General features: G+C 43.6%; 1 protein-coding gene across 1 annotated transcript in view; it reads right to left on the bottom strand.

Annotated features, from left to right (window-relative positions):
* The window catches only part of F5 (coagulation factor V), a 68,577-nt gene that overhangs the window by 16,916 nt on the left and 35,638 nt on the right, over positions 1-16,023 (bottom strand). The window contains exons 11-16 of the mRNA XM_031387585.1: positions 15,476-15,626; positions 13,053-13,265; positions 8,760-11,460; positions 7,671-7,845; positions 4,312-4,548; positions 1,212-1,419 (exon numbers count right to left, since the gene is read on the bottom strand). Of these exons, the coding sequence (XP_031243445.1) occupies positions 1,212-1,419; positions 4,312-4,548; positions 7,671-7,845; positions 8,760-11,460; positions 13,053-13,265; positions 15,476-15,626 (3,685 nt within the window). The remainder of the gene's footprint in view (positions 1-1,211; positions 1,420-4,311; positions 4,549-7,670; positions 7,846-8,759; positions 11,461-13,052; positions 13,266-15,475; positions 15,627-16,023) is intronic.

Genomic DNA, 16,023 nt, shown 5'->3' with positions numbered 1-16,023 from the left:
ATTCTTTGAGACAGGTCTCTTGGGGGGAGGGGAAGCTCAGTCATGTCTCCAACCTTCAATTCTCCTACCTCAGCCTCCAGAGTGCTGGGATTTTAGGCACGTGCAAGTTTTTTCTCCCCTAATATTTTGACAGACTCATTACCTAAAGCACAAGTCTTCAGTAACCAGAAGTTTCAGGACAACCGCCTCCATTTTCAAACTGTGAAGATAGGCCTTAGTTGTCTTTCACTTACTTTTAAATTTATGTGTGTGTGGGTGTTCGTGCATGCATGTGTGTGTACATGTGCATGTGCCCAAATGGCTGTGATCTGTATGTGGAGATTAGAGGCCACCTTTTGGGAATCTGTTCTTTCCTCCCATCATGCAAGTTTGGGATAAAGGTCCTTAGGTTTGGGGGAGTGGTCCTTAGGTTTAGGGGAGTGGTCGCAGGGTTTGGGGGATTGGTCTTCGGGTTTGGGGGAGTGGTCCTCCAATTTGGAAACAAGTGCTCTTCTTTGTTGAGCCATCTTAGAATACACCCGTCTTTATTTTCTTTCTGATTTCTAGCTGTTGCAGTTTTGGCTGTGCAGTAAACCCTTCATTTGGCCTTTTTCTGAAACTGTTTTGTAATTTATCTGCCAATTTACAGGCTACAGGCAGATCAGAAGGGGGCCAATCAAAGGGCTTCTGAGCCTAGAGATACTTTGCCCAGTGTGAGCTATCTTGCCATTATCCTGTCATCTGGTTGCTTAACTTCCTAGTTCCTCAAATTCTCAGGCTGCCTGGTATAGGTGCTGCCTGCAACTGCACAGAGATGGGCCTCCAAGAGCCACTCTGATTTCAGAAGAGACACACATGTGATCATGTCTTAGCGTGAATACTCACATTTTTAGAGAACAAAGAAACAAGGTCCTTAGTGTCATAAAGAGTGATACCATGCTCACTCCAATGTATGCTGCTATCTGGGGCACAGTGCCCATTTTCTTGTTGGTTTGTCTGGCAGTAGCCCACATGTGCTATCCTGCACTGTATATTTATATCCTGCACTGATCTCTAGCAGGGTTTCCTACCAGCCAAATCCTCTCTGTAGGGTGCTGAGGATCCAGGTTTAGCAGATGCTCCTGACTCCTTAGGAACACCTAAGATCTAATCTTGTGAAGACCTAAGGTCAGGGACCGCCGTGACCGGGTGCACTTTTATCAGAGAGTAGATGAAAGACAGGGGAAAAATACCATAGAACTTGTGAGAATTTTTCGCTTCTGGGGATTCAATTCTCCATGACCCTTTGGACTTTTCATAGTACCAGCTCTTCTTCTCATCAAAGACCATGAAGAGTAAGATAAACTCTCTCATGTCCATGGGCAGGTTGCTCTCCTTGTGCAGTGTTCCTTTCCGGCAGATCAGAAGGGGACCGATCAAGCCTGAGTGGATGTCTCTCTCCTGGAGGAAAAGAAGAACAAACTGCAAACACTTTCCTTTCACCTGGAATTTTTTCCTCCTCTTCTGACAATCCGCTCTTTCATAACAGAAAATCTCATTTTAGAGGCTCCAAAGTTGAAGATCAGTAATGAATAAAACTGGGTAGTTATCCTTTATCTGAGTAGCAATAATAACATTGACAACCGAGTGGATACCATTTATTGAGCAACTACACCGTGTTAAAGACTTTGTCTGTAGTGTCTTATTTAATCTTGACAACTATCCTAACTGGCAAATGTAAATGCATTCATTGAACACGTGTTTACTATTTTCTCCCCCTCCCTGTCCCTCCTTTCTCTCCCTCTCTATTTTGGAACTGGGAACTGAACTGATTTTCATACCCAGCCTCTTTTTAATTTTTCAAGATAGGATCTCACTTAATTGCTCACACCGTCCTTGATTACACTCCGAGCCAATCTCATAGCCTCTCGAGTGGCTGGAATCACAGATCTTGGCCACCAGGTATACCTTTTATCTTATTTTATTTTAATTTTAGAACCTGCAGTTATGAAAGGGTAAACTGTTTTCCTCGTGCCCCTGTAGTGAAAAGAATGGGTATTTGCATCTAAGCCTAAAGAGCACCCTCACAGACATGTAGGGGTGGGCGTTGCTCAGGGGCGACTATTTGCTGAGTATATAGGAGACCCTGGGTTTGGTGCTCAGCATTGAAAAAAAAAAAAAGAAACACCAAACAACACCATCAACAAGAAATAAGAAACTTAGTCTGCATGCTTTCTACTACCGGAAAAATGAATCTCATTTTCTCTTCCTGAGAAACACATGTGCAGTTACTGCATGTAGCATGTGGTATTGAACATTGTATATATTTTGGAATGATAAGTGAAGATCCTTAAATTTTCAGTGAACAGCTTATAAAAGCTTATCAATACTGTTCAAAAACAATGTCAAAGGGCTGGTGAGATGGCTCAGTGGGAAAGAGCACCGACTGCTCTTTGGAAGGTCATGAGTTCAAATCCCAGCAACCACATGGTGGCTCACAATCACCCATAATGAGATCTGACGCCCTATCGGGTGCGTCTGAAGACAGCTACAGTGTACTTACATGTAATAAATAAATAAATATTTAAAAAAAAAATGTCAAAGCATTTGGCTGCACCTGGAGGGCTGTGTGTGTGTGTGTGTGTTGTGTGTGTATGTGTGTGTGTGTGTATGTGTGTGTGTGTATGTGTGTGTATGTGTGTGTATGTATGTATGTATGGTGTGTGTATGTGTGTGTGTATGTGTGTGTGTGTGTATGTATGTGGTATGTGTATGTGTGTATGTGTGTATGTGTGTATGTGGTGTGTGTGTGTGTGTATGTGTGTGTGTATGTGTGTGTGTGTGTTACAGGAAGCGAGAAATTGCATCCTCCATGACAGAGTGCACAGGGGTTGGGTGGCCAGGTCTTGTTCCTCTCACCCTTGCCTGAGGCTAACTCATCCTGTGCTGTGTGGTGTCTGGTCCTGTCTGGCACAGGTGAGTAACTACCCACATGACATCCCTGGATTCTATGATTGGCGCTTTTCCCCAGAGCACCATGTTCAGTGGGGTCCCACATGGTCAGAGACAAGCATGGCCTTTCTTGTGGCACTGAGTTCAGGAGGCTCCGTGGAAGTCTCCTGCCCTTGATATGTTACTGTTCCCTTGGTACTTGAGAGGCCTTTCACATGAGGAGGGGGGTCCTCACTAGGCCTGTGATGACTTTGACTTCACCTGCTTCCAAAAGGTAGAGACCCCTGGCATCCTGACCCTGGTAGAAATCAGCCTAAAGCCCTTGTCCGGGGACAAAGTGGAACTGCAGACACCTAACCTTAGCAAAGAAATCTATGTTTAAGGGCAAACCTGAACCTTGGCTGCTTTGCCAGGTAGAGGGCTCTGTGTTTTGTTGGTTGTGAACCTGGGAAGAGTCCTTAACCACTTCTCGTCTGGGTGTCTCACTGTGAAAAGGCCCCTGTGTCTCACGGGCAAGGGGAGAGACGGCCGCTGAGCATGCAGCAGGCACGGCGCGGATGCTGGCTTCCCCCTGGCTTTCTTAGGTGCTGAAGGCCAGCCAAGAGGACGGGGACTTGGCACAGCTGGTCATGGTCAACACAGTTTGTCTAGAGAAACTAGTTATTCTGCCCTTCCTCGGGGAGCTGTTCAGGGTGGAATGTGCCTGGATTATTGCTCTGGGGACACCGCAGCCTCCTCCCTGTGTCCTTATTTAACTCAGAACCGGGTTGACTTATTATCAAAATACAAAAAATTCTTTATTAGCAAAGGGTATTCATGAAGTAACAAACTGAATCTCCTCCCGGCTCAATTGGAACAGAGAAAAGCTTTGCTTCTTAAACTCCTAAACCCAGCCTGTGATTTGTGCCCACATGGTTGGCTCAGTCCTCCCCTTGCCCTCTCCCAACTCCCTGGAGTCCCCCAAGGCCTGGCTTGAGACTAAACTACTTTTAAATTGTTAATGAGCACATTTCTCTGTGAGCACACCTCATTTATGTAATCTCCATGATGTCCATTGGATGAATGCTTTCTTCCACACCATTTCTGATGAACTCTGTGGAGAATCCTTGGCTATGGCAGCCATACTGGGGATGGCAGCCCTTTTTTGTGCCCCATAAAAAGCAGGAGAGGCTGTATGTGTGTGGCGTGTTAGGTTAGGTTTAGGTTTCTCTGTGTAAGCCCTGACTGTCCTGGAACTCACTCTGTAGACCAGGCTGGCCTCAAACTCAGATCCACCTGCCTCTGCTTCCTGAGTGCTGCGATTGAAGGCATGCACCACCATTGCCCAGCTCCCAGGAGAGACAAGAAGAAATGGTGGATTCCAGCTATATGATGAGGGAGAGATCAGAACTTGAAACCTACCACATTCACTGCAGAATAGTAGGCCCAAGCCCGGCAGGCAGAGCCAGGGTTCTCTGGCCCTGAGCGCTCGGTGGCATGCCACACATAGGTGTAACTGCTATTGGGCTGGACAGCATCATCTTCTTGAAACCATTCAGGAGAGTCATCTTCATAAGTCTTTCCCTCTGAGGATTTTTCATAGGAAAGTCCGTGGGCATGAAGAGAATACGGTCTGGATGCTAAATTTTTAAATCGAACCTAGAGAAAACAAAACAAAACAAAACAGTGACCTATAAATGTAATTAACACACCAAGAAACACCAAACCAAAAGCACAACACTACAAGCTGTGATAGGCAGTCATGATATCAGAGCTAGGGTATACTGGGTGCCTATAATTGCAAATTAATTCCTGCATATTACTTGATATGTTTTACCAATGATCACATGAGTTAGGGCCTGAGCAACTTACCCTAGAAACACACACTGTGTTCTTAGGCTCAAGCTAAGCTATGGTAAGTTACTTCTCTAATGGTTCGAAGTGTCTGTTCCAGACTCATGTGTTGAGAGCTTGTTTGGTTGTGGGACTTCAGGATGATGATTATACCATAAGGGTTCTGGCCAACAGATAAATAGGATGGCAGATTCACGATTTGATCATATTATTGGAAGGGGGTGAAAACCAGGACCTAGATGAAGGAAGAGGCTTTCTGGGTCACACTCTTGACGTATATATCATCTGCCTGGTCCCTTCTTTTTATCATCTGCTTCCAGGAATCTACAAGAAAAGCAGCTATGCTTCACCTCCTGTTCCTTGCCATGATACTCTGCCTTAACACAACCCCACAGATAACTATAAACTGGGAGAAAAAAAAAAAAGCCAGGCAGTGGTGGCACATGCCTTTAATCCCAGAACTTGGAAGGCAGAGGCAGGCAGATTTCTGAGTTTGAGGCCAGCCTGGTCTACAGAGTGAGTTCCAGAACAGCCAGGGATATACAGAGAAACTCTGTCTTGAAAAAAAAAAAAAAACCTTTTAAAAAATAAAATAAATAAACTGAAAGTACTAAATCCACCAGCCAAAAGAAATCTTTCCTTTTAAATAGTTTCCCCTGTATATTTTGTCACAGCAACAAAGATCTGACATACCCCACAAATGAGATTTGAACCCACATAAGGCACAGTTGTTGATCGTAATATGCTTTTAGATTTCCAGTGGCGAGAGACAGACATGAGTGAACCCAGAGCACGAATCTGGCCATAACAGGTGCAATGCACAGAGTGTGAATGGGTTTTGAGAGGGCCTGCCTTGGAAACACAGCTGCCAGCTGAGTGCTTAGGGGATTTTGGAAGAACCATGGGAAGGTTCTCAGAAAAAACGGGATCAGCCTTGGTAGAATGAGCAAATCAGAAGAGGGTCATCTCAGGTTCCCAGAAAAACAGAAAGATGTCTGCAGGGAAAGCCTGGGTGTGGCTAGGTTGGGAAATGCAGAGATGGACTAAGACCCCTGGTGACAGTTGAGGCTAGGCATAGAGTCATCAGACTCATGGGAGAATCTTCTGGTTGCTTTCCTTTGTGATTTCTAGTGACACATCACTCGACAGAAAGCTTCCTATGTCTTCAAGGAATGTATAGAGCCATTAGGAGATGTATATCTTATTATTATTTTGTGCTTCCAAAACCACGTGTTGATGATGGTTTAGTGGCCAGCCTGTGACTCTTTGGGAGATAAAACCTTTGCATGTGAGGCCAAGTGTTTAATGGAAGGAAGATAGGGTACTTGGAGCATGCCTTGAAGTGATCTCGGGACCCTGGCACCTCCCTTTCTTTCTCTTTAAGTTCTAGCCACCTTGAAGTGAGCAGCCATCTTGTCCAGCCTCTGTGGAGGACTCAAAGCAAAGGAGTCAAGCGACCAGGGATGTAATCATGGGTTAAAAGTTTTTCCTTCTTGGGTTCTTATCTCAGGTGTTTTAGCACAGCAACAGAAAGCTGACTAAAACATATTTCCATTGCCTTTTATGATTTAAGGTCTTGATGTGTTGGATCAAGGATAGAGTCTTGCCTATCGCATTCTAAGTAGTTTATTCTTCACCCACCGAGCCATCTTCTCTCACCCTCCGTGTGCTCTTTGAAAAAAGAGCAGATGGTCGCTGACAGTTTGGCAGATACACCAGTGAAAGGTTATGTTTTGGGACACAGAATGGTTTACTTTAGAACCACAGCATTTTCTCATGTGTTTTGTTTGCTTATTGTTATTATTATTTGGTTTATTGTTTGATATGTGAGATGAGAAAGGATGAGGGAGATAAACTCTGTTATGTTTTTTGTTTTTTGCTTTGTTGTTGTTGTTTGTTTTGTTTTGTTTTGTTTTGACACAGGGTTTCTCTGTGTAGCCCTGGCTGTCCTGGAACTCACTCTGTAGACCAGGCTGGCCTCGAACTCAGAAATCCGCCTGCCTCTGCCTCCCAAGTGCTGGGATTAAAGGCATGCACCACCACGCCCGGCTTAAACTCTGTTATGATGTAACAGGGTAAAAGTTTCTCTGTCTTATCTCAGCTGAAGCCATCTTTGGTTTCTAACCCTGCCCTGAATAGTCCTGTGGGAAAGCACCCAACACTGTTCTAGAAACCCAGGGTCAAAAGGCTTAGGTCAAAAGGCAGCTAACTGCATGTTCTTGGCTTCTGTAAAACTGCTTGCTTGCTTTCTCCTGCAACTGCCAACCAGGATGTAGTTTTTCTATGCTCTTGTCTTTATAAACTCCCTATAATATGTATTCTGTGGGACTGCTCTGTGGAAGTTTCTCTCCAGGCAGTCACTGGCCTGCTTAATAAAAACACCTAATTTGAATTCTGGCTGTGCAGATACCACATAACAGTAAAAATTAGCTATTATCAGGGAACTGGATACAGAATTTTGAAAGCAATCAATGACTAAGTCTTGTACAATACTTAAGAAACTGGCTCATTTAGGACAGAGAGACATCTTTATTTTCTAGTTTCCCTTCATTTCTTGTCTCTTAAGAAAGTATGGGGATTTTTTTTTTTTTTTTTTTAATAAATCAATGTTATTGCTGTCCCCACCTCAGCCATGGAATACTGTTGATTCATTTTCCATGTTAGCTCAAGACAGGCTGGCTTCAGCTAAAAATCTCAGTGTTATTTCTTCCCAGATTAAATCATTTTCACTGTTAAAAAGTATAAAATCTTTTCTGTAGCTCAAAAATTGTCAAATCGTCAAGCAAGCAGTCTTTGTGGGGAAAGAGTCCAATTATTTGTTAATTCTGGGAAGCCAATCACCTATAGTTTTGTTGCCTCCACCTTAGCAACTTTTGGTGCTTGTGGCAAGTCCCCTGAAGATCTAGAGGGTTCAAATGATGACTTACTTGGATCACATCATCCACTTCAGCCCGGATTACAGGACCAAGAATGCCAAGGTGTTCCTCATATTCTGCCCGAGGATCACGACTTGTGAAAGTGCTATCAAGGTATTTCCTGAAAACGACTTTCTTGTATGTGGTGTCCTTTGGAGTGTGGTCTGTGTCTTCATGGTCCATTTCACTAAAACGACAGCAGTAGTATTCATTTAAAAGAAGAAATTAAAAACCATTGGAAAAATTTATAAGAGATAGTTCAGTCATTCAGGGCACCCAGGTTTGGATCCCAGCACTCACTTTGGGACACTTACAATCACTTGTAACTCCAGTTTTAGTTATTTATATATATAATATAATATAATATAATATATATTCTGGAATTTGAGAGTGCCAGGCACACACATGACTCATATAATACATGCAGGTCCTCATACATTCATATAAAATAAAAACAAAAAAAAATAAAAAGAACTTAAGAAATAATCTACTTGGTAGCATAGACTATTTAATAACCATTTCATTGATAAGCTAGCAAATACATGTCAGTGGGAACACAGGTGACTACATATGTTTTAATTTCCGGCTCAAATATATTTTCTTAGGTAAGACTTCCTAGGATCTTTTGGGCTATGTCAAGTCTCATTTATTAAACATACACAGTATTACTATAGTCCACACAGTAAATTCCTATAACAGTCTTATGCTATTTCTACAGTAACTATAATAATTCTATGGATAAGTGGCCTTTTACCTTAAAAGTAGCTATTCTGAGTTTTGATTTTTGCTAAAGCATAACTATCCCCCAAGTTTTTAGACAGTTGTCTGAGCAAAGATGTTCATGATAAGACTCTCAAGATACAGATACAAAATACAAATGGGCAGATGGGATACCACAGCCTTCCACAGTCATGGTCCTTGATTGCCTGGGTGTCATCTCAAGCATAGAAGCTAATAGTGGAGATGGCGAAGGAAATGTCACTGGAGAGTCAGGCTACATAAAGTATAGTTGGTTCAAAATCATCCCAGAAGAAATGTTGTAGGCGATTTTCATAACGGTGGCGACAAAGGATGAGAGTGTACAGAGAAAACTAGACCAACCTTTGTGCAAATTTTGAATAATCCCAGGATATTTCTTCAGCTGCAATATAGTAGTATTTTTTGTTTCCCCCGTGGCTGCGGAGGTACCATGCTGCAATAGTGTCAGGATTTCTGGAGGAGTTGACATCTGTCCTGGTGTCTGTTCTGTAGGGGTCATTATAAGTTACATAGTCGTCCTCAGCGTAATCTTCATCTATGCTCTCCAGCTCCACACTTGGAACAATCTCGACGTCGTCTCCATCCACTCTACTGAGACCGACTACAACAAGAGGGTTAAACTTCTCTGACAGAGAAGTGTTACTGGGTGTGGGAGATGGTAAAGGAGATGGTGTGTGAACGAGATCTGGATGGGGAAGAGTCTGATTCAGTTCTGGAAGGGGTGAAGCCTGACCAGAATCTGGAGGGTAAGATGCTCGACCAAAGTCTGCAGAGGCTGCTCTGGGCCCGTGGTTAAGAGCGGGGTTTGTCTGGATGAGGTCTGGGGAGAGGGTCACCTGACCAAGGTCTGGGGATAGGATTATCTCATTAAAATCTGGTGAGAGGGTCAAGAGGCTGAGGTCTGGGGAAAGGGTCACCTGACTGTTGTCTGAAGGGAGGGGCATCTGATCCAAGTCTGGGAAAAGGACTGTCTGACCAAAATCAGGAGAGAGAGTCAGTAGGCTAAGGTCTGTGGAGGAGGTCTCCTGGCTTTGGTCTGAGGAGAGAGGTATCTGACCCAGGTCTAGGAAGTAATTCTGATTGTCATCAGGAAAAAGAGATACTTGACCCAGATCTGGGGAGGAGGTGTTCTGGAGGTCATCAGGAGAAAGGGGCACCTGATCCAAGTCCAGGGAGGAGGTCTTCTGGTTGTCAGGAGAAAGGGGCACCTGACCCAGGTCTGGGGAGGAGGTGTTCTGGTTGTCAGTAGAAAAGGGCAACTGATCCAGATCTGGGGAGGAGGTATTCTGGAGGTCATCAGTAGAAAGGGACACCTGACCCAGGTCTGGGGAAGAGGTGTTCTTGAGGTCATCAGGAGAATGGGGCACCTGACCCAGATCTGGTGAAGAGGTGTTCTGATTGTCATCTGGAGAAAGGAGCAACTGATCCAGGTCTGGGTAAATAATTGTCTGATCCAATTCTGGAGAGATGGTAAAGGGGCTTAAGTCTGAGGAAGGGATTACTTGGCCATCATCTGAAGAGAGAGGCGGCTTTTGACTTTGGTCTGGAAAGACAGATGTTTGACTGATGTCATCAGGGTAAAATTCATGGCTTAGGTCATAATCAAGTCCCTGGCTGCGCTCTGGGGGAGAGGATCTGGAGCTAGGATCTGTGGTAGAGTGTGTTTGATCTGGATCTTGGGCAGGAAATGTTGGAGAATGTTCCTCTGGGGGCACTGACTGGTAAAGATCTAAGGAAGAGCTCATGTGCTCAGTGTCATTTGAGGCATACTGCTTAGAGTCAGGAAGTGACCTGTCAGTGCTCATTGAGGAGGTCTGATTTAGGTCTGTAGAAAGAGCCGTTTCATTGGACTTGTGGAGTAACAGTGAATGATTAAGTAGTCCCCTGTCTAAAAACGAGGGATGGTCATCTCTCAGAGGGTAAGAGCTTCTTGGAGATAGAGGACTGTGAGGTGCCAGCCTTCTATTCTTCTTCTTCCGTGTCCTGATGAGTAACTGTCTTTTCTGAAAACCACTGTTCTCTTCCTCCTGTCTTACGTGTGGAGACTTATGTCTAACTCCAGAAAATGTTGGGAGGTCACTTGGCTTTCTTGTTGTGTTTGTGTGAGAGGTGCTCTCTCCCCAAGGCACTGGGATAGTCTGATTTTGAGGACTCTTTGTCAGCTTATCAACATCTGTGTCTTCACCATTTTCTGGTATTATTTCATAACTACCCTTTTCAGAAGCCACATGCCATCGTCTATTCAGAAATTTGGGTGTGATCTTCTGTTTTAAGAGTAACAAATCACTAGGAATGTCCTCCTCAGACTTTACTCTGGAATAAGTATTCTTTAGGTTTGGATGCCTCCTAGTTTTGCCGGCTGGCGCTTTCATCCAGGAGAACCTGTGCTTCATCATGTGGGGTCTTCCAGTCTTGATTGTTTTAGGTTTAGCCTGTTCTTGACTCCCTGATCCCTTTGGACCAAGAGGAAGTAGGTATACCACTGTGATGTTTGACTGGGGATTTTCCAAATTGTTTTTATGATATGAGCTGGAATGATGTTCTGTAGAAGGGTTGAGGACGAAGCTCTCATTTAAGTCAGTGAGGTTTCCAAGGAGGGTATCAGCCATGGTGACTTCTGAGCCAGGAAGTGTTCCTTGAGAGTCTTTGAGATTATTACTGGTGCTATTACTAAGGTTTCTTGAAGAGTTTGAGCCAACTACTCTGTCTGTGCTTGGAGATATGAACTCAGATATGTTCTCTAGAGCGAGAGCAGTGAGATTGAACTCATTTTCCTCTGGATTCAATGATGAGTTTCTGAATGACCTAATTCCTAGTGATGACGCCAGTATGTACTGGTAATCATAATCTTCGTTGTCTATGCCGAAGTCATTTTCTATGGAGTCATGAATTTTCCGGGTTGTCATGGATGTAGGTGCAAGAGGTTCATAAATCTCATATGAGTCTTCGTCATCATCATTCCGGATACATTTAACATCCCTGAATCTCAGTCTTAGGTTTCTGCGTTTCGGATTGGAATTTATGGTGGTCAACATCCAAGTTCCTTTATAAAAGACAGAGAAGAGAAGGCTGAAAGCTCAGGAAAATTTACAAAAACAGGCAGATCTGTTGTGGAAGAAAATTTCTAGTGAATTTTAACCAGAGTTAACCACATGTGAGCTATGGACCAGGCTAGTCTATGAATGGTAAGTTACTGAACTTTATGGTGACATAAAAGAAAAAAAAAACAGGAGTAAAGTATTTTGAAATGTTTAAAAAATGAAACTTGACATTGTTTTGGCATCTAATCACAAGATCAGTGTACATATAGTCTAGGGTATCTATGATCTGTGGAGATTAAGGAGAAAAATAGACATTTAGTTTGGATTGTTCAAGAGTGAGTCACTGTTTTAGAAAATATCAATAGAAAGGGGCAGGGGCTGATGATAAAATGGATCTTGAAAGTCGTTAGTATCTCCTTAGTTGTACATGTTGCCTAAGACTAGGAGTTTGGGAGATGATGATGAAGTTGTTTTTTCACAAAAGAAGGAATATTTAGGTATTTCTAGGAAATGACCTATATGGGGACAGAGTGAGTTTGAGTCACATTGAAAGTGAATTACTGACATGCCAAGGATGACTTGGGACATCTCCAGTGGAAACAGTGCGTTGAGTGTTAAGCACTTGGCATATCTTACAGCTAGGAGCTGATGCAACTCTGTAAAGCACGGTCCTGCTTTTCAGATGAGTGATGAGTGATGTAAGGCTTAGTGAGGGCGAGTAACCTGTCTAAAGTTGCAAAAACATTGAGTGACAGAGAGTGGTTTGAACTTGGATCTTCTATGCCAGTGTGGTCTCTGAGACAGCCTCCAAGGCTTGTCTAATGATTGTTCAGCAGAGGGTGGGATGGTCTCTGCTAGGAATTGAAACGTGGGTCTGGAGTGATGGTTCAGCTGCTACAAGGACCTAAGTTTGATCCCTAGAATTCATGTCTTTGTTTTGCTTTGTTGTTTTGTTTTTAAAAGCTGGGCATGGTAGCCCATGTTTGTAAAAACAACTTCCGGGGATGAGGTGGGAGGGTGGACTGGAGAGATGGCTCAGTGGTTAAGATCAATTGACTGTTCTTACAGAGGTCCCAAGTTCAAATCCCAGCAACCACATGGTGGCTAACAACCATCTGTAATGGGATCTGATGCCCTCTTCTGGTGTGTCTGAAGAAAGCTACAGTGTACTCATATATGTAAAATAAATAAATAAATCTAAACAACAAACAAACAGCTCCAGAGACGTGTACATAAGTGTGTCCTTGGGTTCACTAGACACTTACTCTACCCTAGTTGGCAAATTCTATGCTCGTGCTTCATCAAAAGGTGGACAAGACCTGAGAAATGACATCAAAGGTTGTTTTCATGGCTAATATCTTTATGCTGCTTCTTCAAGGTTACATTTATACTTATCTGCCACAGTCTGTCTTTACTACTCAGTTGTTCTAGGGATGTGCAAGCTAATCTCCCATCTATAAGCCACAAGTTTAAGGCAAGTCTACAGGGGTCCCTGGAGACACATCAGGAGTGGTGGTAATTCGGAGAGTTCAGCAGACTTTTCCCACCTAAGATCCCATGAGCTCTCTCTCCAAGTATCCACACTCTAACTCACCAACGTTATCCATTGTGACAGTCACGGATTCACCACTCATGGGAAACAGGGTCAGGGTGTCCTCGTGCCTCCTCCCATAGATGAACGAATGCCCAGTGAAGTGGATGGTCAAAATATCATCTTGTGTTCCCACACTGCAGAAGTGCCACTGGACAGTGTCATCAAAACAGAATCCTAGAGTGGAAATGCTCTCAGGGATGTAGCCATTGATAGCTGAAAGAGGAAAAAGCTGTCACATGCTAGGCCTATACAGCAAGAGGACCCAGATCTAATTATCCCCAGGTCCTTATGTTAATTTGGCAGCCTGAATGGTGATTATTAAAGATAAGCTTTATAAGGTCTAATGATGTGTGAGTAGGTCATAGGCCACATTCAGCTTTGTAAGTGACGGCTGATGCCCCTGTGTAAGCTAAGTGAGAAAAGTCAGGATAACAACAAAGTCTTTCATACATGTTGACTTGGTCACTCATTCACCAAGCAGATATAAAATGTTATTTTAAGCTGTGCCATAAATATATTCTCACAATTGATTTAAATTGTCCAAGATGCATCTACTGGAAAGACAAGTCTATGTATAATAATTCTATCTTCTTGGCATAGTAGATATGAGTAAAATGAATGTCACAAAAAGATTCTCACTTAGCACATTTGTCATTGAGACCTGTTATCTGTAACCTACAGTTGGCCTAACAGTTTCCATTCAAGTATTGAGTTCATATATTTTCATTTTCTTTAAAGGAAGACCAATTTAGGTAACATTTTAATTTGCATACGTAGCAAGTGTGGTGATCCAATTAAGGTATGATTTATTTGAGGGCACAATCTATTCACACAGTTTAGCACTGTGACCACAGTCCTATTATGATGCTTGGTACTTTAATAAAGATTTTAAGTGACTGTCACTAAACCCATGTAGAGTTGCTGAAGGTATGTGTTATTAGTTTCTACATCATTCTAGATGCTTTTCTTAACGTCCTAATGTGGCAGACACTGGCTACAAGTGGCTACTAAGATGTAGGTGGACTCCACAGACATGAGCCTTAAGGATCAAGTAAATACATATAGTCTACTGCAAAGACAGCCATAAAACAAATCTCATTTGTCTATTATACTTAAAAATTATAATTTTTCTACATAGTGAGACCCTGGCACAGACAACAAGAAGAAGGCAGCATCTGGATTCTATTGAGCTGAGTAAAACATTGTTCTTATTAATTTTATCTATTTCTCTTTATTTTTCAGTTTTCCCAGAAAACTTTATGTGAGTGACTCACACGTGATTTTTGTTGGGCAGCCCTGGTCTAGAGCCATCCCAGATCCACTGTTGAAAGGAAATTATGTGGACAGAGCTGGCTGACTGTCAGCCCTGGGGCTCCATGCACAGACCGCAGGAAAGCTGCCCGCATGGAGGTGACTATCTGTCAGAAAATGCTATGGAGGAAGGTTTTTACTTTGAGGAACACTGGTGGGGGGCATTAGTGATTGGGTGGGGGGAGAGATTTGTTGCAGACACGACTGAAAAGTTCCCCTCAGACTTCTCATGACAATGAACTTTGGAATCATAGCAAGTATGAGAACTATGATGGCTCAGGGAGATTGCCCTCCGCTCTCAACTCCTCATGACTCGCTTTCCCTTCAACCTTTGTGAGATGCCTGGCTCCCAGAGTCACTTTGCTTGACTTTGATTTCACAGTGCAGCGCTTTTTAAAAACATCTCATTTCTGTCCTGGCATCAACTAGAAGGTGTTCACTATAAACATTGGCAAAATCCTCAGGTACCACTGACCAAAGAAAGCCCTCAATGCCCTTCCCCAACGGCTTCCTCACTACCCGTAGAGTGTAGAGTTAAACACACAAACACACACCACACAATCATATACATACACCACACACACACAGCACCAAACACACAGACACCACATACACATACCACACACACACACCATACACACACCACAAACAACCACACACACATACACACACCACACACACACACTTCCCCACATACCACACACATACCACAATCACAGAACACACACACATCACACACCACAGACAACCACACACACAATCACACACTACAGTCTCTCTCTCCCTCTCTCCCTCTCTCTCTCTCTCTCTCTCTCTCTCACACACACACACACACACACACACACACATTGCACACCACATCACATACCACCCTCACTTCCCGCCCCCAACACACTTTTCAAGCCATCCTGACTTAAAGGATCACCAGGCTTTGTGCCTTTCGCTAACAGACTATTGGCTTTGGCTGTGGTCTTGTCCTGTCAACAGGTCCTTGAGGTGTGAGTGAGGAGAGGAGAGGGTTCATTCGAGAGGATTGTACCCAGCATCACATTTTTGCCTCTGGGTACAGACCCTCTGCGGCCACCAGAGTGCAAACGGGGAGTTTGACTTACTGCTCATGATGTTTGATTCGTAAAACTTGGGGTCATCACGCTTCACCTCATCGGGATTCTCACAAAACTTGTTGATGTTGTCCTCAATGTACCAGCTCTTGTTCTCGTCAAACACAGCGAACACGACCTGCTGCTCAATGTCTGCTACCCTCTGCGGGGGTGGGGTGGGGGGGGAAGGGCAGTGATCACAGCTCTGATTGGCTGCCTATTTCCCCCATGGTTGTGGGGTCCAGAGAAGCCACCTGTGTCAGGCACCTCTGAGGCCATTGTTCACCAAACACTCATCAGAGATAAAGTTAATACGTGAACACAAAGAGAAGGAATCAGAGAATTCAGTCAAAATTACCCAGGGGAAAATTCCGTGTCAGTGTAACACCTGCAAGTCAGTGTACATCTGTAATTGAAAACTTGTCAGAAGGACTGACTGACTGTGTTCCAACTGGATGAAAGGGGATAGCCTTAGCCAGACCTCTGCAACAGGAAAGCCCCACAGCCGTCCTTCTCTGTGTTGTTTACTTCTTCAGTAAATCAGGATCCTGCGAATGTTC

This window comes from Mastomys coucha, unplaced genomic scaffold, assembly GCF_008632895.1.
Source record: "Mastomys coucha isolate ucsf_1 unplaced genomic scaffold, UCSF_Mcou_1 pScaffold1, whole genome shotgun sequence".
NCBI classification, from domain to species: domain Eukaryota; kingdom Metazoa; phylum Chordata; class Mammalia; order Rodentia; family Muridae; genus Mastomys; species Mastomys coucha.
Note: the sequence above shows the minus strand (reverse complement) of the source record. Positions and strands in the feature narration are given on the sequence as shown.